The sequence below is a fragment of the Carassius carassius genome, chromosome 7, assembly GCF_963082965.1.
Source record: "Carassius carassius chromosome 7, fCarCar2.1, whole genome shotgun sequence".
Classification (NCBI taxonomy): Eukaryota; Metazoa; Chordata; class Actinopteri; order Cypriniformes; family Cyprinidae; genus Carassius; species Carassius carassius.
In genome coordinates, this window is record NC_081761.1 from 2,495,292 (window position 1) to 2,520,415 (window position 25,124).

General features: G+C 36.0%; 1 protein-coding gene across 2 annotated transcripts in view; it reads left to right on the forward strand.

The window, feature by feature from the left end:
- Positions 1–8,839: 8,839 nt before the first annotated feature.
- Positions 8,840–25,124, forward strand: part of LOC132143364 (glypican-6-like) — a 192,557-nt gene continuing 176,272 nt past the window's right edge. For both annotated transcript variants that reach the window (XM_059553519.1, XM_059553520.1), the window contains exon 1: positions 8,840–9,282. In XM_059553519.1, coding sequence (XP_059409502.1) covers positions 9,126–9,282 — 157 coding nt within the window. In that variant the 5' untranslated portion in view covers positions 8,840–9,125. The remainder of the gene's footprint in view (positions 9,283–25,124) is intronic.

Sequence of the window (25,124 nt, forward strand, 5' to 3'; positions counted from 1 at the left end):
GCCTCCACATGTCTACATCACTATGTGGAAATATTTGTGTAATGCCACCCAAATGTTCATGCAAAGAAAATAAGGCGTGGTTTCAGTAACACAGTTAGTGTTGAAGCAGTCATGTGAGAGAGATATTGTGTGTATCTAGGAGAAAGAAAAAGCACTTTATTTGTTCTTGGGTGATTCTTCAATTGGGGGCTATTTTGCCATCTTACATTTTGATGAATGAAATTTGGTTGAATTTTGTTAGAATTATGTCAAGACAATGTTTACATGCTTTGATGTAAAGATATAATAATGGCCACGACTGAGCTTAAATATAATTTGAGTATTTTATATCTATTTGCCAACTGGCACTGCAAAACGTCATTCCCATCACAACATCAAAAAGTCTCATAATGCAAAGAATGTATCAAGGAGATCATTTAAACTCATTTATCTTGCAAACATTGTTAACCTTCAACAATACGTATAAAAAACAAAATGTTTCCATTCAGCGAATTACATATATTTTCTTGTTCTTACCATCAAAATGTGTTTTTCTGTGTTCATCAAAGCACACTTTTGTTTAATTTCTGGAAAATTAATTTTAGATGTTTTTTCTTTGAATAGGTGGATGAGTATTTCATTAGGCTTTTCATGTAGCACCTCAAGATTGAACATAAAACAGTTTTAAATGTATGTTTGCTGTAAATTAAGCAACGTGGCGGTAATGACATACTGTTCTGGTAATGACATAGTGTTTTGGTAATGACATAAATGTAAAGTGCACTGATACATAAAGCAAATTTAAAGGCTTAAATAATGACTTCTGGTGAGTGTTGTTGAAAGAAATGGACAGATATGAGGAGATATATAAATATGACACAACCATCAACTTGAACATGTTCATTTCAATCATGAAGAAACCATACACTATTTTCTAGAGAATCAATTGTCACAATGGGATAAAACAGCATAAACATATCCTTCATAAATATTTAATAACTATGACTATTACCATTAGGTGAAATATTATATGTTTGGGTTAAAAACTCATAAAAGTTGCATTAGGTCAGAACTAACAATGCATAATGAACCTTGGTGTTTGCTTTCAAACATGTATTTGAACATTCAAAACGTGAATTAGAGATGATAAAGGGAGATGGATGGGATGTGGAGAGAAAGAGATACTGGGCCCTATTTTAAATGACAGGCATAGTGTAGTCACTCAATGAGCAAAGTGTCCTGAAGATTAACTCCAGCCATGCCATTGTGTGTCATGTGGGAGTATTGTGGAGACCCAATGTTTTTGCTTAGGATCTTGCTCATGGTATTAAAATAAGCTAATTTAATTTCATAAAGAATTGTCCTTGTTATAAAATTAGGTTTTATTTAGAATTTAGACTTTGCACTTTTCCTGCAGTTTTAATTATTTAAGTACTTCCTGTCGAATTTTGTCATTGGCTCTTTTATTGTTTTGGTTAACTCTCCATTGTTTGCGTTTCTGTCTTTGCTCCTATTTTGAAAGTTGTGAGATTAATTTAAGCTTTACTGTTTCTTTTCTTCTTTTGTATCTTTCCTTTTCTCTGTCAATGTACTGCTGATATTTTACAGGATCTTCCTTCAATTTTTTTCTATAATCTCTTTCAGTTTATTTCTTGGGAGCCATTCTGGTTAAAAAATAAGAAAAAATAGTTTTAGGAAGTAAGGCATCTCACTGTTTCATTGTAGAAGTTTCATTGTAAAATCACACTATTATGCTTCTTTAACTTAATTTATAAACACATAATATGATAAAGATAGTGACCCAGAATATGTCATTACCACCATCACTTGTCATTACCATCACAACCAGTTGTGTGTTGGTAATGACGTGTTGCGGTAATGACATTTTAAAAAATTTTTTCAGGAAAAAGATGCTAGGTCATGGTTTTGCTAACATCACTCAACAGCTATACAAAAAGAACTTTAAATACACATAAATCATGTGAATATATATATATATATATATATATATTTATCAAAATATTGCTGCTACAGCATTTATGGTAATGACGCTGAATAAGTCTACTGCATGATCAGAAGGAATTCATGATTAAATTACTTACTTTTTCAGACATCAAATAGCACTGTTCTTTCATGGCTGACATGTGCTCCCCTGCTAGTCTTTATTTCCATGGTTATGGCATAAAGAAGTCTTACCCTCAAAAAAATCCTTGTTGAAATCATAGACTGTTGCGGTAATGACAGTTTTGTTGTGGACAATACTAAATTGTTAAAAATATTCACAAATTGCACAGATATGAACCCAAATTATGCATCAAGTGCCTTTTTAAGTTACTGTTTAAACATATATTGTGATTTTTTTAATGAACTGATAAAATTTTATCACATTTTCAGAGCAGATAAGTTTTAAAGTCTGGGTTGGGGACAAGCCCTGAGTAGCCAAATATTAGTGATGAAAACATTTTAAAAAGGGAAATCATACTGATTTTAGTGTATAACATTTTTTGGTGGTGCAATAAATATTATTTGAAATAACTTATCTATTTATTTTATAATATTGTATTTTTAACATGAATGTATAACCTGGGGACATAAAAGTTCCCCTAATTGAAGAATGTAGATGAATTTAGCAATCTTTAAGATTACAGCAATGCATTTGAATGAATCAGCTACTGAAAGCATGTTTTGTTATTATTTAATTATTTGCTATTGAATGTTCAAATGCGGAGCTCTGCGAGTCGTGTTTGTGTGTGTGTGTGTGTGTGTGTGTGTGTGAGAGAGAGAGAGTGTTGGTCACACAGTGGAGTCAGCTGTCTTAACTGTCAGTGTCTTTTTACTGCAAACACATACGAGCTTCATCACTGTGTCTGTCACACCTCTCTGTTCATCTTTTAGGCTTGAACTGATGGTAAAACTAAGTACATTTTTAACTGTCTTTACATTTTTTGAAAGATGAAGCTCGCAATTATGGAAAAGAAAAGGGCGTTACATTTCCGACGAGTGCGACGAGTGTTCGGCCAGTCACAATGCAGAAGAAGACAATGCACTTGTCAGAAGAAGGGACTTTGTAGAAAATTATTTGTTTGAGAGAGGCGGGGCATAGAGGAGCTACAATAATGTACAGTATTTGAAAAATAATGTGTTTTTTGAACATTAAACCATATCAAAACATTATGTTATAAAGTAATGATCTTTAAAAAAAAGCATCATATGACCCCTTTAAAAAAAGAATTTCAAGATGTATATTTAGAATTCTTGGGGAAATTATCTAAATTCATTCTAAATCTAAAAAAAAACAAACAAAAAAAAAACATCAGAACCTCAGTATATACCCTTTTACTTGCAATTCTGTGGGGAAAAAAAGAGTCAGAACAAATGAAAAAATTATTAGACTTGACTATTTTTCTAGCAATTCTACCAAATAAATAAAAGTTTAGTTTATATCTTACAGTTTGGACTTTTATTCTCAGAACTGCAAGATATGAACCGTTTACAAGAAGAATAAAAGCATCACTGTTACCTGTTTTATTATTCATAGCAACCAACAAAGTCATTTATACATCCACAGTTCAAAAGTTTTTAACATTTCTGAAAGAAGTCTCTGTTTAACCAAAAAATACAGACATATCAGTAATACTGTTATATATTTTTACAATTTAAATGAACTGTTTAAATAAAAAAATATATATTTCTGTGATCAAAGCTTAATTTTTATATTTCTGTTGAAATCATGATACATTTGATTTTTCAAGATTCTTTGTTGAATAGAAAGTTCAAAATAAGAGCATTCATTTGAAATATAAATTTTGTACATTATAAATGCTTTCATTATCACTTTTGATCAGTTGAATGCGTCCTTGATAAATGAAAAGATTATTTTGATTTGCCAAACATCTGATGATCGATTACTAACTTTCAACACTTAAAAAAAATAAAAAAGCATGTTTTACATTTAAACAGAGCAAAGGCCCTGTAGCACAGCTCAGCTAAGATCAGATAGGAAATATTGCTGACTTCTGCTTAGTTAGTGCTAACAAAGCCCTCAGCGTAACACACGCTCCGGAAAAACATCAGCACAGCGAGTGGTCATGACCGAGGGCTGCTAGTTTATTGTGATCAGCTAATAAAGTCTGGAGAGCAAGATATGATAGTTAGTTCTTTATCTCCACAAAGCATATTTGGTTTTGACAGAAGTGAGCTGAGAAAGATGCTCTTTTTACGTCTTGAAAGAACAGAACAACAAGACTATTAGGATGCAACCTCATGTAAACATTCCTGAGGCTAAAAGCAAATAAATGCACATCAAAGTGTGCTGCGTGGTTCCTCCGTGTCGCTCTATTTTATCTTTGTTCTCCAGACCATTGCAGAAGCATCATTAGCGGCGTTTGGGAGCCGTTGCCATCGGGAAGCAGCATTCGTATGCGTCCAGCAGCTCTGGCAGAACACCGGCCACCTCATGTTGATCCGGTTATGTGATTTATTTCTTCCAGGGCGAGGAGCACAAGATGCTCCGCAAGGCTTGTTTTCTTATTTCTTTGCTGGAGAACAAGTGGTGACAGAGCTTCACGGAGGGCGTCCTTGACTGTGTGGAAACCTGATGCTGTTTATTAGTTTGACTGCTTAATCTTGGGTTGAGTTAGCAAGTTTTCCAGCAGATGCTTTCCTGCACAGTGCATCTAAAGGGTTAGTTTGCACAAAAATCAGCAATGCGGTAGCAAGAGGCAGTAAATACACCATTATAGGAGGAAAAGCATCCGTATTGGCGGACATTCAAAAGTGGCAGTAGATTCTGGCAAAATACAATGTTTGCAGCAACCTGCGAGTCACAAATATTTAGTAGATGTTTTGCCAGTGATCGATTTTTATTGGATACTGTAAAAGCAAGAAATGGACTTATATTTTAACACCGCTATTGTTAAGGCTTTTATCACGGTACTCTTAATAGTTCTTATAAACTAAATAGGTTTAATAGGTTTTATAAAAGGAACACTTTAGCAGGTTTTATATACAAAAAAAAAAAAAAAAATAGTAAGGAGAGAAATAAATATAATTATTATTATTTAAAAAGTTGCATCAAACTATAATCTAGATTTATTTATTTATTTACAGTGTTTTTTAGTGTAACTGATATACCATAGTTTTTAATCTTTTGAACTAGGTTTTATATAAATATAATATATATATATATATATATATATATATATATATATATATATATATATATATATATATATATATATATATATATATATATATATAATTTTAACTGTAGATAGTTATAATAAAAACAAATTTTATTAGATATTTTATATATTTATTATTATACTTATTTATTTATTTTTTACATTGTGGGAAATGTGATTCTTTTATAAATGTAGTGTTTTTAAAAGAAAAGTTTTTTTGTATTTGTAGCAATTATGTAATGCTAAAATCTTTCAAAACTGAATAAAAAAAAATCAAGATAAATAAAACAAACAGATAGATAGATGTCAAAATTCTTAATAAATGAGTTTTACAAGCTTTAAAACAACAACCATTTCCGTTTTATGGAAATCTGTATGTTTTCTACAAAGGTGTGTGTATTTTGTCTGGGCTTGATGAGAAGTGTCAGTATAAAGTCCAAGAGAGATGAAGAAGAGCGAGTGAGATGTAAATAAAACCTCACGGAGTGCAGCTTTCATTTAAGAGATTGTTTGACTGCAGTCCTGAGCTTTAGCTGCTTCACCAGCACAGGTTTAGAGAGGTTAAACCCACAGCAGCGCACATTTCAAAAGCGTTTTCAGATCCTCACAAGATTTTGCACCTGGAATGGAGAAGTAAAAAGAAGACCTGACAAAATATCAGGCTATTGTGTCTGGTGGGATTTGCAGTCTTTCGACTTTTTCCACTTAAATGAATGAAACATCAAAGGCAGCCATTCACAGCCGCCGTTTGCAGAGTGGACTCATTTCAGCTGGATCAAACATACATTCTCTGACTCCTGCTCCTGAACAGACACCGCACTCGTGTGTGTGTGTGTGTGTTTAAACAGGAAATGTTGGCGAAGCATTGTGAAGAAGGAAAGAAAGCACTAGCGTTCACTGAGTTTCATCGATCCAACAAAAGAGCAGCAGAAGCTGCTGGAGATTCCAGAACTCATGGTGGTCAAACTGCATCCTTTACACTAAACAGCAGACATGTTTTACTACAGTCAGTTAAAACCTAATGGCGAAGATCATACAATATACAAATTTGAACTATAATGTTATCAAATATTTAAGTTTTTTTTTTTTTGAGTAAATTTGATCATCTTATCGTTAAAATCAATGTACCTTATGAAGTGAGTAAATTTTAATAAATTATGTAGAATATTGATATAAAAATAATAATAATTGTAGTTCTTGAAACTGGAAAGAATAATCTATTCAAGCAATAAATATTTTGCACCACATGTTGAGAAACTAAATATTGGTGGAGGATGCGAGTCGACTGATTTTATTCTTGGCCTGTGAGTTTTCTGCACGGTCACGGCTGGTCTCAGAGGAGACACGTGTTGCTGAGACAACAGGCAGAACAGAGCACTACTTCCTGTTCACACACACACACAGCACCTGCAGTCACAGGAAAACCACTGACCTTCCATGTGGTGAAACACTAATCCATCTTCAGGATGCTGAGCGTGGCCGATGGCTTCAGACTCTCGCTGCTGCTGTGTCGCTTCAGTACATGATGCATTATCACAAGAACGATGCACTGATGTGTGTTTCCGGATCAGTCTTCAACAACTATTTCTTAGTTCATTCTACACTACAATATGGACGAGCACAATGTGTTTAAAACATTGTACTGAAACAAAATTCCAAATTGTAAACAAAACAGAGATATTTAGGGTATTTTGAATAAATAGCTTTCCATTGGTGTGTGCTTTGTAAGGAAGATAACTATGTTTGGTTGAGATATAACTATTTGAAAATCTGGAATCTGAGGGTTAAAAAAAAATCTAAATATTGAGAAAATCAACTTTTAAGTACAAAAAAAAATTGCATTTTACTAACCAAAAATTAAGTTTTGTTAAATTTATGGTAGGAATTTTACAAAATATATTTTATGGAACATGATGTTTGCTTAACATCCTAAAGATTTTTGGCATAAAACTAAAATGAACAATTTTGACCCATAAAATGTTGCTTATTGTTAGCTATTGCTACAAATATAGCCATGTGACTTATGATTTGTTTTGTGCTCCAGGGTTACACAGGGTTTTTTTTTTTTTTTGCAATGAATTTACTATTTTGCATTAATATATTTTTCAAAGTTGCAAAGAAAAGTTTTACAAGAAAATGCTTTTTCAATCTTTATATTTCACGTTTTATTCAATGTGTTAATTGCCATTTCTTTATAATTAAATTGTGAAATTTACTAGCAGTTTCAAACTAAATACTACACCATTATATATATATATATCACTCTAGACAGTATTGGCGGTGCTCTGAATACACCCGGCATCCAGGTTTTCCTCATCTACTTTGTACTTTGTAAAAATCAAAACCGAAGATGAACAAAGCTTTTACGGGTTTGGAACGACATGGGGGTAAGTGATTAATGACAACATTTTCATTTTGGGATGGGGTATCCCTTTAAGGCAATTAAGACTGAAATACTTTGACCAAATAATACACTAACACTATTGCACAACATTCATCACATAAATAAATAAAGGATTGGATGTAGTACAATAAAGTAAAAAGGTTTAGTCTTGTTGATGTCATGCATTATATCACGGTTTTGAAGTGAATGAAGAATTTGAAAGATTTTAAATTAATTAAAATAACTTTTTTATCTTCTAATATTTTTTATGCTTATTGTTTACCGTTTTCACTGTTATTTGTTGTTTTAGTGATTTTTGCACTGCCTTGGCCATTCACAGCATCAGTTATTGTCATGCCAATCTAGCGCACATTTTCTCATACAAAATCCATTGAATTGCATAAGAAAAGGGCAAAGCATGACAAATAGATCCGATGCTGACAGCTTGAGCTTAGAGAGTCCAGATCCAGGAACTCCCGAGACAAAACTCCTTGAGCCTTCACGAATCCAGTCCGTGTTTTCTCTGTTCTGATACTGGCCACTGGGCTGTGGTTCATCTGCGAGAGAGGGAGACAGCTTTCTTTCTTTCTTTCTTTCTTTCTTTCTTTCTTTCTTTCAAAACTAGAAAAGTATATATATATATATATTTTCTTCTGATGTGTTAGATATCTAATTTCACATCACATTTCCATTATATTACCTTGTGACGTAAAGAATAAAAAAAAAATAATAATAATAATAATTAAAAAAAAAAAAAAAAAAAAAATTATATATATATATATATATATATATATATATATATATATATATATATATATATATATATATATATATATACTTTAAAAATACTCATACATTAAATATTTAAAACAGATTGCATTATATACATATTGCTGTTATATCATATTTAAATTAAAAAAAATTCTTAAAATGAAAAAAAAAAGAAATAAGTGCAAACACTTAAAACAATAAAAACAACTTATTGCCATGCACATTTATGTTTTTCATACATTTATTAATTTTAATAAACATTTTTATCATCTTATTTATAAATCATTAAAATTGCTAAAAATAATTACATTTATTTTTTGCTGTTTTTATTTTATAGTATTGTGTATTTAATATAATTTCAGTAAAATGTGTTCTAGTTTTTGCTTCAACATCTCCTGACGCAAAACTCCACGAGTCTTCATGAATCCAGTCCGTGTTTTTCCATGTTCTCACACTCACCGCTGGGTTGTGCGGTTTGTCTGTGTTGGTGTATGTGAGTGAGAGAGAGAGAGAGAGAGATTGCTACTTTCTCTCCGCTGATAGAAACACACAGCAGAAGTTGAGAGCGCGTCGCTCCGGATCTCTTCTGGACGTTTCGCTGTTCTAATCACGCGCGCGTTCGTTCTGAGCGATTCCGTCCGAGCATTCTGCTATGAGCCGGATGCGACAGAAAGCGTGATTGATTGATCATTGTTGAGCGATTGAATGATTGAAACAGTTGTCCACCTGCAGCTGGAGACGCCGGTGCGCTGAACGCGTCTCGCGGGTTTTGCGCTTTTACGCATCGGCTGGATTTGTGCACAGGAGGGATGTTGAAGACACCTGTCGTGGTTTTCACTTCTTTATCGCTGCTATTGTCGCTGTCATGTGCTGGAGATGTAAAATCGCGCAGCTGCAGCAATGTGCGCCAGGCGTTCACGACCAAAGGCTTCAGTCTCCATAATGTGCCACATCAGGAGATATCAGGTGAGGACTGGGTGCCAACATCGTGCCACATCACAAACTATGGCGAAAAGCGCATTTCAGCTTACATTTCAGTTAGACTCGGGAGGAGAACAGCTCGTGCTCATGCAGAAGGTTTGCCTTCGAGTCCTATTGATCATTAATGGGCTTGATCAATGCTGATTTGCGGATGATTTACATGTAATGAACGAGAAAACCTGAGCTCGGTAATTCGGGGATTTGGTGACTTGATCTTTGAAAACTTTTCCTTCCACAGTTGTCTTCAGTATCTATGGATATAAAGACAGCGTGAGGTCATTTAGCTATTGCGTTCACAGAAATGCATGTTATTGAACAGATATTGGGCACAGTTTCTTAAACTATGCATTTTTGACTGCACGACTTGAAAACGTCTCAACCTTTCCCATATATACTTTAAGTATAAGTTAAATTCTGTATTATTATTTAATCTGTCATTGCAAATCCATAAAATTAGCAATTTTAAGGCCAAACTACATTTGCATTCAGCTTATAAAGTGAATATAATTTTGAGGTCCATTTACTTAACTTTTGTAAAACTTTATGCACGTTCATATGCAGAAACCTTGTCAAATTAATAGATCCAAAATGAGCAAAACCAAGATTTCCTTCTCAAATTTACTCAAAATGTTACTGAAACCACACAAGAAAGACAAACCTACAGGTTTTCTTCGTTAACATACAGTACCGTCAGCCATCTTCATTAATGCAACTTTTTCACTTCAAGAAAAACACAATTTTCATCATCACACACTCAGGAAAAATTACCAGTTGTTAGTAAATCTACATTATGATGCAACTCATAAACTCTTGAGTGAGATTTGGCCACATTGTGAGTTTTGCAGCTCTGTCTCCAATTAAACCACTCGTGCAATATCCACAGCCCCAGTAGGTGGCCCTACTCACTCAGTAGGATGAGCCCGTGTTTAGCATTGGATTTATGGAGTCCTTAAGGACATAGTGTAGCTTTAATTCATACTCCATGCTGTGGCATAGGTAGGCTTTTTTTCTCGTTGTTATCTGTTGTGAAGTAATCACATTTAAGGGCTTCGCCCAGTAAAAGCAGATTACCGCTGTAGAGATATAATGCAGAAGACGAGAGATTGTTTGAAAGGATAAGATAATGTAGTCATAATGTGTTTGATCCCACAATACAGTTGCATTTGGCTTAAAATGACATCTGTTGCTCGTCCTGATGGCAGGCACAGCCGGATGTTGCATGCTTGTGATGATGATGTTTGAAAAGTCCTTTTTCGAATGAATTAAACATACACATTGATTTTGGCAAAAGTTTGGTGGTGAATAATGCAGGAACGCTGGAATACTGGGGACTTAGAAGCACGGAAATGGACCTGCAGGATGTGTGTACAAGCAGTGTTTTGTGCATTTCTAAAATAAGATTATTTAGTCTTTTCCCTGTGGTCTCAGCTGTGAGTATGTTGTCTTATAGTTGTTCTCCAAGGACTCAATCCCCATGAGCATCTAGTGTGAATGTCTGCTGTTGATATTGGTGCACGTCTATGTACAGTATATATGTTTTCCTGCTGTCGTATAGTGAGCCATAATATAATAGCATGCAATGGCGTATGCAAGAATACATATGCAATGCAAATGCAAGCCAGTGTAGTGTTGACTAAAGGGATGGCCTTAAATTCAGTCATTTTTCTTTATCCTGAAGTTGTGGTGCTTTAAGATTCTGACTTATTCAGAGACTGCAGTAACTGTTGAACCTGATTTTTTTTTTTTATAGTGTAGGTTGGATATAAAGCCAGACAAAAAAAAATAATAATTTAACACCGATGTCTGAATGTCATCACATACGAAATACCAAAACAAGTGTATATTATTTGAGTGAAAAACAGCTCATGCAATGAATGTGACGAATATGAGAAGAACTGACTTCATACATGCACTAAAATCATTGAGCAAAAATGACTCATGACTGGACAAAACGTCCTGCTTAAACCAGTCTAAGGTGGCTTGTTGGTCTCAGCTGAACAGTGAGACATGTCAGCTGGTCTAAACTAGATGGTTAACATAAGGTTATGAACAAACTAGGGCTGCAACTAACGATTATTTTGATAATCGATTAATCTGTCGATTATCTTTACGATTAATCGATTAATCGGTTTATGTACTTATATTTTAGTTTTTTCAATTTTTTCCCCAAGTAAATTATTAATAAATGGTCTTTATCCTTCAGCATAGATTTTTAAGAGATTTTAACCATTTTGCACTGTCATATCCTCATCAAAAATATACCTGGAGTTGTTTTATTGTGTTAGTAATCCTTTGTCGAACTCTTCTGCAATCAGAACACTGACCCATACTCTAGCAAATTTCACAAGGAGATTTCAAATAATGTTTTCACCATGGCAGTCCTTAGAGCTCCTAAAGTAGTTTAACATCCCGAACGAAGCTTATTAAGGAATCTTTCAGAACATATTTTCACGAAGAATAAGGATAAAACAGAATAAAATTGCAGTGCATTGTATTTTATTATTTACTGGGAAACAGCTTTATAGCTTTTGCTGTGAAATTGTAAACAATCCTTCGAAAAAAGTGCCAATGGCATGAAACCTGAATGGAACTCACAATTTAAAGTAAAATCCATCAGAAGGTTGTCCAGAAAAAAAAAAAAAATCGGACACACACAAAAAACCTGCTGTGTGAAAAAGAGCAGTGAACACTTAGAAAAAAAGTGCATTTCAAATATCTTTAAAAATTTACCTCTCTCATTCAGTCATAATTAGGCTGCACGACTGAATTTTGAACTGGTAAATGACAAACTGATCACAGAACATGTTTGTAAAGCTTTAAATGTTAACTGTTAAAAAGCAATGTTATCAGCTTTTACGACTAAACATTTGCAAACAACATTGTACTGGAGAATCTGCACAAATGAAAGTCTTAGGGGCCGTTCACAAATCGCGCCTAAAAACGCGTGGAAAACGCTAGGCGCACCGCTTTCGCCTCCTTTCCAAAGCGCTCGTGCAGAAGCGCCCCTGAGGCGTCTGCCTTTGCTAAGCAACCATGACGTGCGCTCTCCTTGAAGACGCGGAAATTTCAAGGATAAATGGATTTGCAGCTAAAAAATCGCTTGCAGTAGCTCTGCTACTAAATTTATTTCAAAATGGAAATCCATATACAACTATGATCAGCTGTTCCTTTCATCTTGACTGAGCTTTTAACGTTGTTACGGGAAAGGATGAAGCTGATTGGTTAGTTTTTGTCACATGACCCGCGGTGCGCTTGCGGCATTCTGAAAAGTTGAAATGTTTTAACTCAATGCGGTGCGGTGTTGGAAATAACAAACTTGAGCGCGCAAAAGACGCGATATGTGAACGTCCCCTTAAACAGTTCAGTAGTGCAGAGTTTACAGGTTACTCTTCTTTTTTGAAGGCTCAAAGTAAAGTACTCCCACATCACGCTGAATGCTGCAGAGACGCTGTTCGGGAAGCACGTGACATAAAACGAGGCCAGCTATTGGCTATTCGCTACTTCTCCTGTTGTACTGGCTGAGTAAAACCTCCGGTGGCTCATTACTGCCACACTTTGGTCACCGCAGATTTGAAATATGCACGAAATGAGCCGCTTACGGCAAATAAAAGTTATTTAGCAACGAATCGATGACTAAATTAGTTGACAACTATTTTAATAATCGATTTTAATCGATTAAATCGATTCGTTGTTTCAGCTCTAGAACAAACATTCTTCCAGTACCATTAATGGACCATTCGTTTAATAGTTATCCAGTCTTTACATTTATGCATTTAGCAGACACTTTTATCCAAATCAACTTACAGTGCATTCAGGCTATAAATTTTTTTTCATCAGTATGTGTGTTCCCTGGAAATCGCTGCTAATGCAATGCTCTACCACTGAGCCACAGGAACACTAGAAATAACTTTCTCAAAATATTTGTAGTTCAAAATAGAAAGATTTGTAAAACAAAAACCAACAGCATCAGTTGTACTTGACGTGTATTTACACAGTTTTAGGGTAAGTCGTTGATTTCAGTGCATGCTTAATTTGAAGCAGACACATGTGGGAATATTATATCAGTAGTCTGAGACACTTAGAGCAAACTAAACACAGAGATTCAAACAAAATAAGTTAAATCACTTCCTGCTCCACAGTATATCAATGTCACATTAGGCTCATGGGTGTGTGAGAACATTCCACAAAACACGGATCATACAATTCCCAAATCATGAGATTAGATTTCCCAACTCCGGCCAAAACCAAACAGACAAACCCAATGAAACTCAAAGCACAAACATTTAAGCTATACATGATGTATTTGGAAATGGCTCTGGGAAACACACACACACACACACACACACACACAGGTAAAGCAAGGCTCTGTCCTCAGATAAATCATTCGGTTGATTAATCACACATGTCTGATTGTTGTTCCTCTCGTGAGCTCATTTGGGCTCTCAACAGGCTGTTATTTGCGTGGTGAGCGTTCAACGGTTAAATTGCTGCCTGACAACACAGAGGTCATCTGGGAAGTTACATAGCGTTACACTTTATTCCTTTATTTCATTTCTCTTTGCTTTTTTAGTATTACTTTCCTACATTCTCATTCCCAGATAAAAAGGAATGTTCCCATAACTTTTACTGATGTTTTGTGAAAGTGATGTACAGTAAATGTTAAGAGAAAGCAGGCTTAAAACTTAAAAATGTTTATGGAGCATTCCTATAACATTACTATTATGTTCTCCTAATGTTGAGAGTTAGAGCAATATATTAGCATGTTCTTAAAGGGAACATTTTCAAAATGAACTGTTTCAAAATGCTAAAATTGAATGTTCCTCTAAGGTTCGCATAACAAAGAAATGTTTTTTTAGCTGCTGAAAATACTAGTGTTCTAATAATTTTAGAACTGTGTGTGTGTATGTGTATATATACATACATACATGGTAATTTAACACGTTAATTAGAATAATTATGGAGAAGAATAATGTGTTAAAATTATTAACGCATTTAACGCACTTGCCCCGTCCCAGAACTATGTGGATCATCTGCCATTTCATACAGTCGACTGATGACTAATATGAGGCAGAGCAACAACTTACTGCGTGATGGAGCCTAGAAAATATCCCTAAAATTTAAGATATGGGGCAAAGCGCCAGTTTGAGATTGTCATATTTACATCAAATAGTTAAGACATATCACACACGTGCAAATGTGATACTCATCTTATACAACAGTTCATTAAGAAGTTAATATTGTGTTATTTTAGACACAATGTTGTCTGTTTTGTTACATTTTGCCAACCAGAATATAAAGACAAATCAGAACTATTCATCCCCGAGCAACCCATTTAATTTCTTAGTCCATGTTTTGAATGTATTTGGTAATAGTCGCGTTGGGTTTGAAGTGGCTGCACAGACCGATCGGTGTTTGACATCAAAGCACCACGAGAGCGATTCAGAAGCACAAGGAGTCGTCTGCTCTCTAAAGCTCTTGCGGTTCTTTGATGTCACACACTGATCGATCTGATGGTGATGATCCGCTTCAAGCCGAACAAGCCTAATGATTCAATGAACCATTCATAAAGAACCCTTTACTTCACTCCTGAATGAATCAGCCATTTGAATGAATCAAATGAATGAATAAATGACCCGATGACTTAATCATTAAGACATTTACTACCACCACCTACTGGCAGTTTTAGTTTATTATTTAGTGTATCATTTCATTAAAGAAATAATTTCATATTTTCATAGTAACAATAATACAATTAAGAAAATAAATTATTAAAGTTATATTTCACCCAATCAAAAATGACATTTCTGTCATCATTTACTCACATGGTCCAAAAGAGTATTTGCAATAAATTTTATCCAGCAAAATATTTCTTGCTGAACCTACTTTTTGTAATCTGTTTGATGCTTTATGTCATCCTGGTATGGTGGACTCGCTCTCATTTCATACAAACCCAGGTGCTGCCATTCTGCTACGACTGTTTAGTACGCTGTAGTGGATTATAAGAGAAATAACAAACTGGTAAGATTTTAAAACATTGTCTTAATTCTTTTAATGGTTTAACTATTTATGTGGTGAAATGTTGTGTAATAACTGATTTTGACTGCACTGTTTCCCTTAAATGTCCATCTAGTTTGAATTTGCTGCTGTCTTCACATAAGCTTTTCGTTCAGATATTTCAACTCAAATCAATATTTCGCTTCTAATTATTTACTTATGTGGTCCTGATCACCCTGTTGGGGTTTATTCTGAGAGAACAACCGGCTGAATGTATACATTATCACTTACATATATAATGAAAATCAAAAACATAAGCTTTTCATGGCAGCTTTTGTTATTTTGATAGACTATAAAAAATATATATATATATTTTAAAGTTGTAAATAAAACAAAGATTATTGGAGCACGCTTTACAAGGAACTACTATTTGAGTTTAGTTTTTACAGCAAATGTCCACATTTAATTCAGCTTTACTTACCATTACTTTTATAATAACTTGTGAAATGTACGAACTATTTCGGAGTGTTTTTTTCCTTCTCTAGTGCAAGTGCATTTATTAAGTAATTGAATTTAAAAATCTAACTGAAAAAAGAAAAAGAAAAACATACAAGATGGAATTTTTGACTGATATTTTTTAACTCGGCAAGCACGAAGCAGGGTTATGTTACCAATTAGAATTATTTCCCCCCGTTTTCTAAAATAGTTTTCCACGCAGTGGTAATATCTGAACCATATTGTAATTACGTTGAGAAATATACACAAGTTAGTGTTATATAGAATCACTCGTGCTGTGAGATATGAGATGTTGACCGAACCGCCCACGTCTACCCCTGTAGCGCTCAAGAGTGATTGACAGACACTAAATGGACTTACTTTGCTGGAGGAAGGTTCCTCTGTCATATCATAGGCGTTTCTGGCATGTTCAGCAAGATCTTGGACATGGCTCCGTGTTTAATATCACATCCACCTCTGTGTAGGGCAGCGCTGCTGATCCCAGCTGTCTGCTTCACTCCTCATTTCTATCTCTCTGTGTGTCTATGCCTGTCGTCTAATCACTCTGCTTAATGAAAATCTCGGCCTCTAAATGTTAGGAGCTGGAGCGAAAGGCTTTGATCAGTGTCGCCTATGCGCTCGTCCTGTTTGTCCAGCGCCGGCGTACTGAACGACATCCATTTACATTCATTATGGAACACAGACCTGCACAAACACAGAGCGCTTCGCCAACATCGTGCCAGTTAGGAGGTGAACAGAGGTACGAAGAGAGAACTTGAAGGAAAATATGCTAATTTATGTGAGAAGAATGAATTATGCCTCCTCTGTCATCAGCAGCAGGTGAGGAAACCGAGCCTTGCTTCAATAGATCAGAGCAATGTTTTTATGATTATACTGTATATTTAGAATACCATTAAATATTGATTCAAATAGAATACCATTAAACCTTAGTACTTTACAAAACATTTATTGAAATGTAAACGTCGAGAAACTTAGCATTTGTGCCTTTTCTGTTAAAAGATTGAGCAATTAACATTTTGTCATGTACTCAAAAAATATGAAAAATAAGCTTATTTTAGATTAGATGCCAGGCAAGTATTTCTAATTTGTATTTAATTTACAAGTTGATGGGCTAAAAACAAAAACAAAATGAATAAATACTATACAGACAGAAATAAATAAATAAATGAATAAAGACTAGAACACTATAACTGTATAGACATTTTAAATAAAGTATCAATTTAAAATTGTATCCATTTCAGAATTTATTAAAATTATATATATATATATATATATATATATATATATATTTAAACTAAAACTTTAATATTCATTCATTCATTCTTTTCATTTGTTTGTTTATTTTTTGTAGTTCCTATGAAAAATCTCCTTTTAATTTTATTTATTTGTTTAATTCATACATTAAAGTCATACAGGTTTGAATGAGTGAATGTGAATAAATTATGACAGAAAGCTCATTTATGTCCCCAACTGTCCCTTTAAAGCCTCCATAGTTCATTATTGAAACAACACTACATTATAGTCCAAAAAGTATATGTTTTCATTTGATTAGATTTTTCCTTCTCATCATCAGTGGTAATAGAGAAATCTAATATTAGCTCAGGGCCTGTATATAATATGGCAGAAAACTCTACTCTGGCAGTGGCTTTATGTACAGACTTCTGGGAAATCCTGCTACAAGAGCCTCACAGAAAGAGAATATTATATATAGATTAATGTGTTTCTATCAAAAGGCTGTTCATGTTGTTCACAGAGTTACAGACGTGATTATGATCACCTGTCTAAAAGCCAAAAATTTCTCACATCTGTAATTGTCGCATGCTGCTAAAATTGGCTTTGACAATTAAGCAAATAAAAGAGTTGTTTAGTAATTGTGTTTTAAGTTGGTTATTACTGTTACCATTTCATAAAAGGAAGTTGTGCTAATAAGTGCTATGTTGTCTAGTATAGTATTTTGAAAGAAATGTCTCTGCTTACCAAGAAAGCATGTATTTGATCAACAATACAGTAACAATTTTATAAAATAATATAATTTAACCTGGGATCAAATCTGAATTTCCAGCATCATTGCTCCAGTCTTCAGTGTCACATGATCTTCAGAAATCATTCTAATGTGCTGATTTGCTGCTCAAGAAACATTTCTGATTATTATCAATGTTGAAAACAGTTGTGCTGCTGAATATTTTTGTGGAAATTGTGATACATTTTATTTTTCATGATTATTTCATGAACAAAAAGTTCAAAAGAATAGCATTCATTTCGAATGGAAATCCAGACAGACAGATAGTTTCAGGCAGACAGACCGTTCAGGGCTGACAAAGTTCATAAGGCAGGAGAAAAGGGGGCATGTGGGCATATATGTCCTCAAAGTCCATAGAGGGGCGCTCACCCTCAGCCATGGTGCAATGGGCAGAGTTTCCCTCCGCACTCTTGATGTTCATGGCGCTGTCCATCGTCGGTCGCTAGTTCTGTTGCAAGCTCTTGCAACTGGTCTGTTGTTGCAGGCTCTGGCTCTGTGGCGATCCTCAGCTCTGTCGAAGTCCATGGCGATGGCTCATCGGTTGCGGCGGGCTCTGGCTCTCCGTCAGAGGTGGGCTCAGGCTTGGCTCTGTGCAGCAGGGAGATGGTGGGCTGGGCTCTGGGTCCTGACTCAACAGCTGCGCTCGTGCTTGGCCGGAAACACAAAGTCCTTGGTGTGGTCCTCAAGAGAGCGATCCCACTGCTCCAGCAGGAGGACGAGGATGACAGGATCATCCATAAGAGAATACAAAAACCGACAAAAAATGAACAAACGAAACGCGTTGCTTTACTTTTTCAAGGTCCGGTCTTCTGTCATGGTGTGGTGCGGGAGATAAACACGTAAATGAGGAAGATACAAGAAACAGTCTTTAATAACCCACAGCACGTGCGCGCACACACACACACTTCATAATTCACACGTATTCTATAGACGAGACTGGACAACCAAACACTGAACAGACTGCAACTTATATGGGGAACGTAAATGAGGATAATTGACACGAAACACCTGAACATGATGACACAATCGAGGGGAGACAGAAACTAGATCAAAGAATATGAAAATGAAAACAAACACAAAAGTCCATAAGGTGTGAAAACTGTCACTTTCGGTCAGTTTAATCCATCCTTGATTAATAAAAATATCAATTTAGAATGATGTTGTATAATGTGCGATTCAGTTAACTTTTTTCTCCAAACGTTGTCATATTCAGGAAACATAATCATTTTAAGCAAACACATGTGCAAATATCTGACATTTGTGATGGAATAAACCAAGCATAATTCGTCATCCAAATAATCCGAGCATAAATATGCCACAAACTAGCAGCCGCCCCGGAGGAGAGAGGCTGTAGAAAGCACTTAATTACTGCTAATTAGGAATACTAACAGGAGCGCATCAGGTGCTGCACACACAGATCCGGATTAGATGGTGGCAGTCGTGTTTATCCCTTCAGAGGATGCACCATCACACGGGCATTAATAAATTCAACATTAATAAAGCTCAAAGACATGTTTTTATTAAATGGCCAAAGCTCACCAAAAGTCAATTTACATAAGTTAATTATTTGGACAGCTTTTTTCACCACAGAACGGCTGCATTTGATTAATAGCGTTTGGAAGGTGAGCTGCATTAAAGAGGCGAGCCGAATGGCGCCCTGGAGAGCGTTCAGATGCACAGGAAGTAATGAAGGCATTAATACTGTGGAAATTGACTGCTACAGGAAGTTGTAGCTCAGACATAAGGTGTTTGGAAGCGTGGGCGAGGTGAAAACCCAACGCTTTGTTTTCCCTGTCAGTCGTGAGATGCTGATAGCGTTGTTTTCTTGCCTCGCCGTCTCCCCCGGAGCAGCAAGAAAACCAACACTACATTATTCTAGCGCTGCTTGCAGGGCTTGTAGTCACTGGCAGCATCATTTGGGACTGTTGTTGTTGTTGTGGTGGTGCTGCTATATAGTTTTTTTGTTTTTCTTCTGCATGTTAGTTTTTCAGCAGTCTGACTTTGTTAAATTGGATGTTCTTTGAAACAGCTGATGTCAAGGAAGACGTTCAGATCAAGCCAGTGCATCATTAGTACTAGTAGGAGCACTTAAGGGATTTAAACAAACCTTAAGGACTTACGTGCTTCTTAAGAAAGTGTGTTTTTACTTTTCTTTTCTAAGGCATCTGACATAGTAAGACATAAATAAGTAAATAACTATATAAAGTTTATTTATTTTATTTGTGCAAAAGGAAAATGATGTATTAACAATAAAAAGTCTATAGTGTTGGTGAGATTTTGATAAAGTCTGGTTTCATTTCTGAACACGGAGCATCACATTAATCAAACAGCTTTAAAGTGCAGCTCGGACATCTAAAGCATGTGCTATTTGGCTTTTAAATGCAGATTTGTTCAAGCTACGTTTTATAGTTATAATCTTGCCAACTCACATTTATGGGGAATTTATGGAAGTCTCACCATGGCACACACTAGCAACCAGCAACATTTGTGTTTGGTATAAATGACACAGAACATTTAAAGTGCATTCTAATTTCAAACTTACATCACACTCTGTTCATTATTAAAATAAAGTACAGTCAACCAAACATATACAAGGTTACACTGGTTAGTTTAAATAGACCGTAGTATACCAGTCCACTCTGTTATGCCAAGGACATTTTTGCTCATGTGAAGAGGATGATCTTTTCCGTCTAGTTTACATGAAAAAAATAAAAAAATATATTATAGTTTAACATTCAGATACATTGCAAATATGGGAACATTTGGATATGTGCAGAACGAGACGTGAGCAATAACCTCCAAATACATCTAGTCAAACCCGCACTCGCTCGTCCTCGTATGGATCGGATCATTTTTCGGATCAGCAAAAAAAAAAAAAAAAAAAAAAAGGCCAAGACAAATAAACATACGTTTTGTCTTTTTTAGTTAACATTATTAAATTTAAATATATGAAATCAACTTAAAGTGCACATGGCTTAATATCTTATTTTTAACCTAATAGCCCGACTCTCCCAGTCTGCTGTGATGAAGTGAGCAGTTATCGTCACGTATCTCTCCATCCCCCTGGACGTCCACCCTTCTGTTGTGAGCGCAACAGAGGATGCTCGGGATAGTTCATCCACTTTTTTCTTCTCCTGTTCATAAAGATCTGGCACAATCTTTTCACTCTAACCTCTTTTCTTCATCATTATATCTGACAGGGAAGCCAAAATGCGCTGGCCGTTCAAGCTCCTCCATTCCTTCGCTTGCCATGACCACTGAGTGTGGACTGAACATGCGCAACTTTTTTTTTTTTTCATAAATCAATCCGCGGGTCACGTGTGTGCCGAACTGAAGATATTGATCCGAACGGATCACGGATCAATGATGATCCGGATTCCGTTGCACCACTACTATAGTGTCATTTGAAAACATTGCAGTTGCATTCTAAAATGCAACAACGAGCACCACAAAACCATTTAAAGAGGCTCATTCAGCGGGAAACATTCAAAAAAAGTAAATGACCTCCAACGTATGGCGCGCTCTCTCTTTATTTTATCAAATGATCATAATCACATCTATTCATTTTACAGTCCTGCTACTACCATTTTATTCAGACTAAAACCCCTTTAATTCGGGTGAGAAAGCTTTTTTTCCAAGTGGCTTTTGCACATAATAATACCGCTGCAGACGCATTTTGCAGCATTAAGGTTATTAATTGATCGTTAATTTAAATGACGGTCGATCATGGAAATTATCGAATACTGACATCCCTAAATACAAATGAGTTGGATGGAAAACTGGTTATTGTCTGCATCAAACCATGCTTCCGAACAAATGTCATTCACCGTTCTGGGCAGCTCCAGGACAGCTGTCTCTCCGAGCGCTGTGCTGTCTGTGAGGGGGGCGGAGTAACGTCAGAGACAGTTTACTTTGGTAACATCACGCTGCAGTGTTTGTTAGAGCTGCCAACTTCTCCACCCCATTTACAGAGTGAAATTCTCTGACTACCTTTATCTCCCAGGACTGTTGTTGAATCTTCCAAAAGTTTTAGCTTGGGGTGCTTCAGATGCAGCAGCAGCAGCAGCACTTTCCACCCCACCAATAACACGGGGCTGCCCGCCGACGTGCCTGACTTTAAATCGGCCCTACTAAACACGGATATCGGCCGATGCCGATATAAATAAATGACAAATATCGGCCCGATATATCGGTCAACCTCTATTCTGAACTGTTTCAGCAGCTCCTGTGGCAGGTTAAAGGCTCCTGAAATCTACCATCATCTTTACTGTTTTGAATGTGTTCAGCTCCAGGTTAAGACTGCACCAGACAGCCAGCTGGTGATCCACTGACAGATAGAGCCAGGAACAGAGAGCTGCGTCAGTTTGGTCTGGAGGGCTGTTGGGATGATGGTGTTGAAAGCTGAACTAAAGTCCACAAACAAGATCCTCACATAAGTCCCTGTTTTGTCCAGATCTTGCAGGATGAAGTGCAGTCCCATGTTTACTGCATCATCCATGGACCTGTTTGCTCTGTAAGCAAACGAGTGTCAAATCTATAAAGAAAGTGAAAGTGGTGACATTTGCCAAGTAAGGTAATCCATACTCTGAATTGGTGCTCTGCATTTAACCCATCAAAGGCCAACTCTCTAACCATTAGGCCACAGCTGCCACATTAGGTCTTCAGCAAGTTGTTGATTTGCTTCAGTGCAGGGGGATGGTGTCTTGTTGTTTGCGATGGCTTTCAGACCTTTCCACACTGAAGTTGAGTCATTGGAAGTGAACTGATCTTCCCATTTTTTAGCATAGGTCCTTTTAGCCACGCGTCGAAATAGGCTTTTAAAGCCCATTCTGTTTCGTTGGTCCATTTCTTTACAGTCTTTATTACAGATAAAGAAGATTTAGATTTTTGCTTGTAGGTTGGTAAAAGATGAACCAGGCAGTGACCAGAGAGCCTCAAAACTGCCCGTGGAACAGAGTGATATACATCTTATATTTCCGTGTAACAGTGATCAAGTATATTACTATTTCTGGTGGGACATGTAACGTGCTGTCTGTATTTTGGCAGTTCACAGTAAATATTTGCTTGATTAAAGTCCCCAAGGATGATTAAAATGAGGTGTTGTTTTTCTGTCTCTGTGATCTGATCAGCGAGATTTTACAAAGGCAGACTCAAGTGTGCTTTGCGAAGGAATGCAACACTCACGAGAATGAACGAGTGAAACTCCCACGGCGAATAGAACGGCTTACAGTTAATGAAGAGTGTTTCTAGATTCTGAACAGCACATCTTCTTTAACACTGTTACATCTGTACACCAACTTTCATTGATGTAAAAGCGTGTCCTGCCACCGAGCGATTTCCCTGTTGATCACAATCTGCTCTAAACAGCTGAAAGCTGGGGAGATGGAGCACGTTGTCCGGAATGGCGTCATTCAGTTAGGTTTCTGTGAAACACAGAGCAGCAGAGTGTGAGAAATCCTTATTTGTCTGGAGGAACAGAAGAACTTTGTCCATTTTGTTGTGTGGAGAGCGGAGATTTGCCAGTTGTACTCTAGGCAACAGCATTCGAAATCCATGCTTCCTGAGCTTGACGAGCGCTGGTTCTCTTACGCCGTCTGTTTGTCCTGAAGCATTTGATCAGCGCCAGTGCTCCACCGATTACAACATTCAGCAAAACTTCAGAATAATCAAAAACCTGCAGGAGACTTTGTGGTGTGTTCTGCCGAATGTTCAGCAGTTCATCCCTGATGAAAAAAAAAGGAAAAACTAACAAAAACACTAAAACGACTGGAGAGCGAAGCACCTCGGCTGCCATGTGCGGCGTCATCGGGATGCCATTTTTGTGTTAGTGGTTGTGGTATTTAAATATTTCATATTTTTCTTATTGCATGTTAAATGCTTGTAATTTCTGTTGATTACAGTCATCCCCATGTAATTAGGTATATTAGTTTTACATCTCATTTCTCCATGACAAGACAAATAAAAATGTACATACTCTTCCCAGTCTATTTTATGTTCTCGTCTGCTTTATAAAAGCAATGCTATAGTGAAAAATAAGACTCGATCTCTTAAAGACTGCTGCTGACAGTGTAGAGCATCTGTGAAGGAATCCATAGAAAACTGTGAGCGGTTTCAAGTCTGACAGCGATGGGTCAGAAAAACAATGGAGAGATGCAGCGAGACGGACTGACAGTGGAGCGCTGTTTCATAGCGAGCTGCTCCTCTAGTCCTCCTCTGCTCGGCCAAACCAGCTGTCAGCCACTTCATTACACACCAGGCAGTCTCTCAGTAAGGCCTGGCCTCCAAACACACCTGTGTGTGAGATACTGAGAGAAACAGCCAGGGCAGAGAAAGACTTTCTTCATTCATGATGCTGAACACCGTCAGTCCATGGCTTCCAAAAGTATTTGGAAACTTCAAATGCATGAAGGTCTTTGAATGGAAAATATACTTTAAAAAGTGAGATTTCTATTAAAGATAGTATTCTTTCCAAGTCCTAAAATCACCAATTGATTAAATCCATGATGAAGAAAGTGAAGAGAAATTTTACTGAAATTTACTATAATTTTACTTTAATATTTCCATTAATCAGCTATAAAATAATAATAATAATAATAATAATAATAATAAAATTGAATGAATCATGTAGCTGCATTTGAAATGAACGCACAGCATATTTGCAATGGAAGATCATAAAAATAATAAATGATTTAATCAACCTTTTGCCTTCATTAATGTAAAATAAAAATTGATGCAGAAATATTTTAGAAATACAACAATTACCATTTATTTTTAAAAAATGAATGAATTTACATATTGCTCTAAAAATGAAAACAAACAAACAAAATCTCAGTTTAATGATTTAAATCCAGTAGAAACAGGCAGCCTCTTGGGAGTCCTTGAAAATGGTGCTCATCAGGACCCCAAACTCAAAAGTAAAGGCATTTTTCAAGCTGGTAAGCTAAAAGAGCTTTCATCTCCTAAAGCTAACAGAAGTTGTGATGTTTGTGTGTTGTTCTGTAATGCCTAACAATGAGTAAAGCATAGGCCTGTATGGGAATCTATTGTGTGAAAATAGTTGCTTTAATATCATACAGTGTGACTTGCTAAAGCATGCCACTTTAAACAGCGGTTTTGCATATAATTTACTGTGCATGCAGATTGAGAAGCTGCATGAAATGTTTGTCATTTAAAAAAAAAAAACTTTTTTTTTTTTTGGCACAGAAAGATTAAAATTGAAAGGCAAAAGTTGTTTAAAAACTTGGAAAATGTGCAAAATTAATTTATCTTCATTATGCTGCTGTGCCTGCTCCAATTC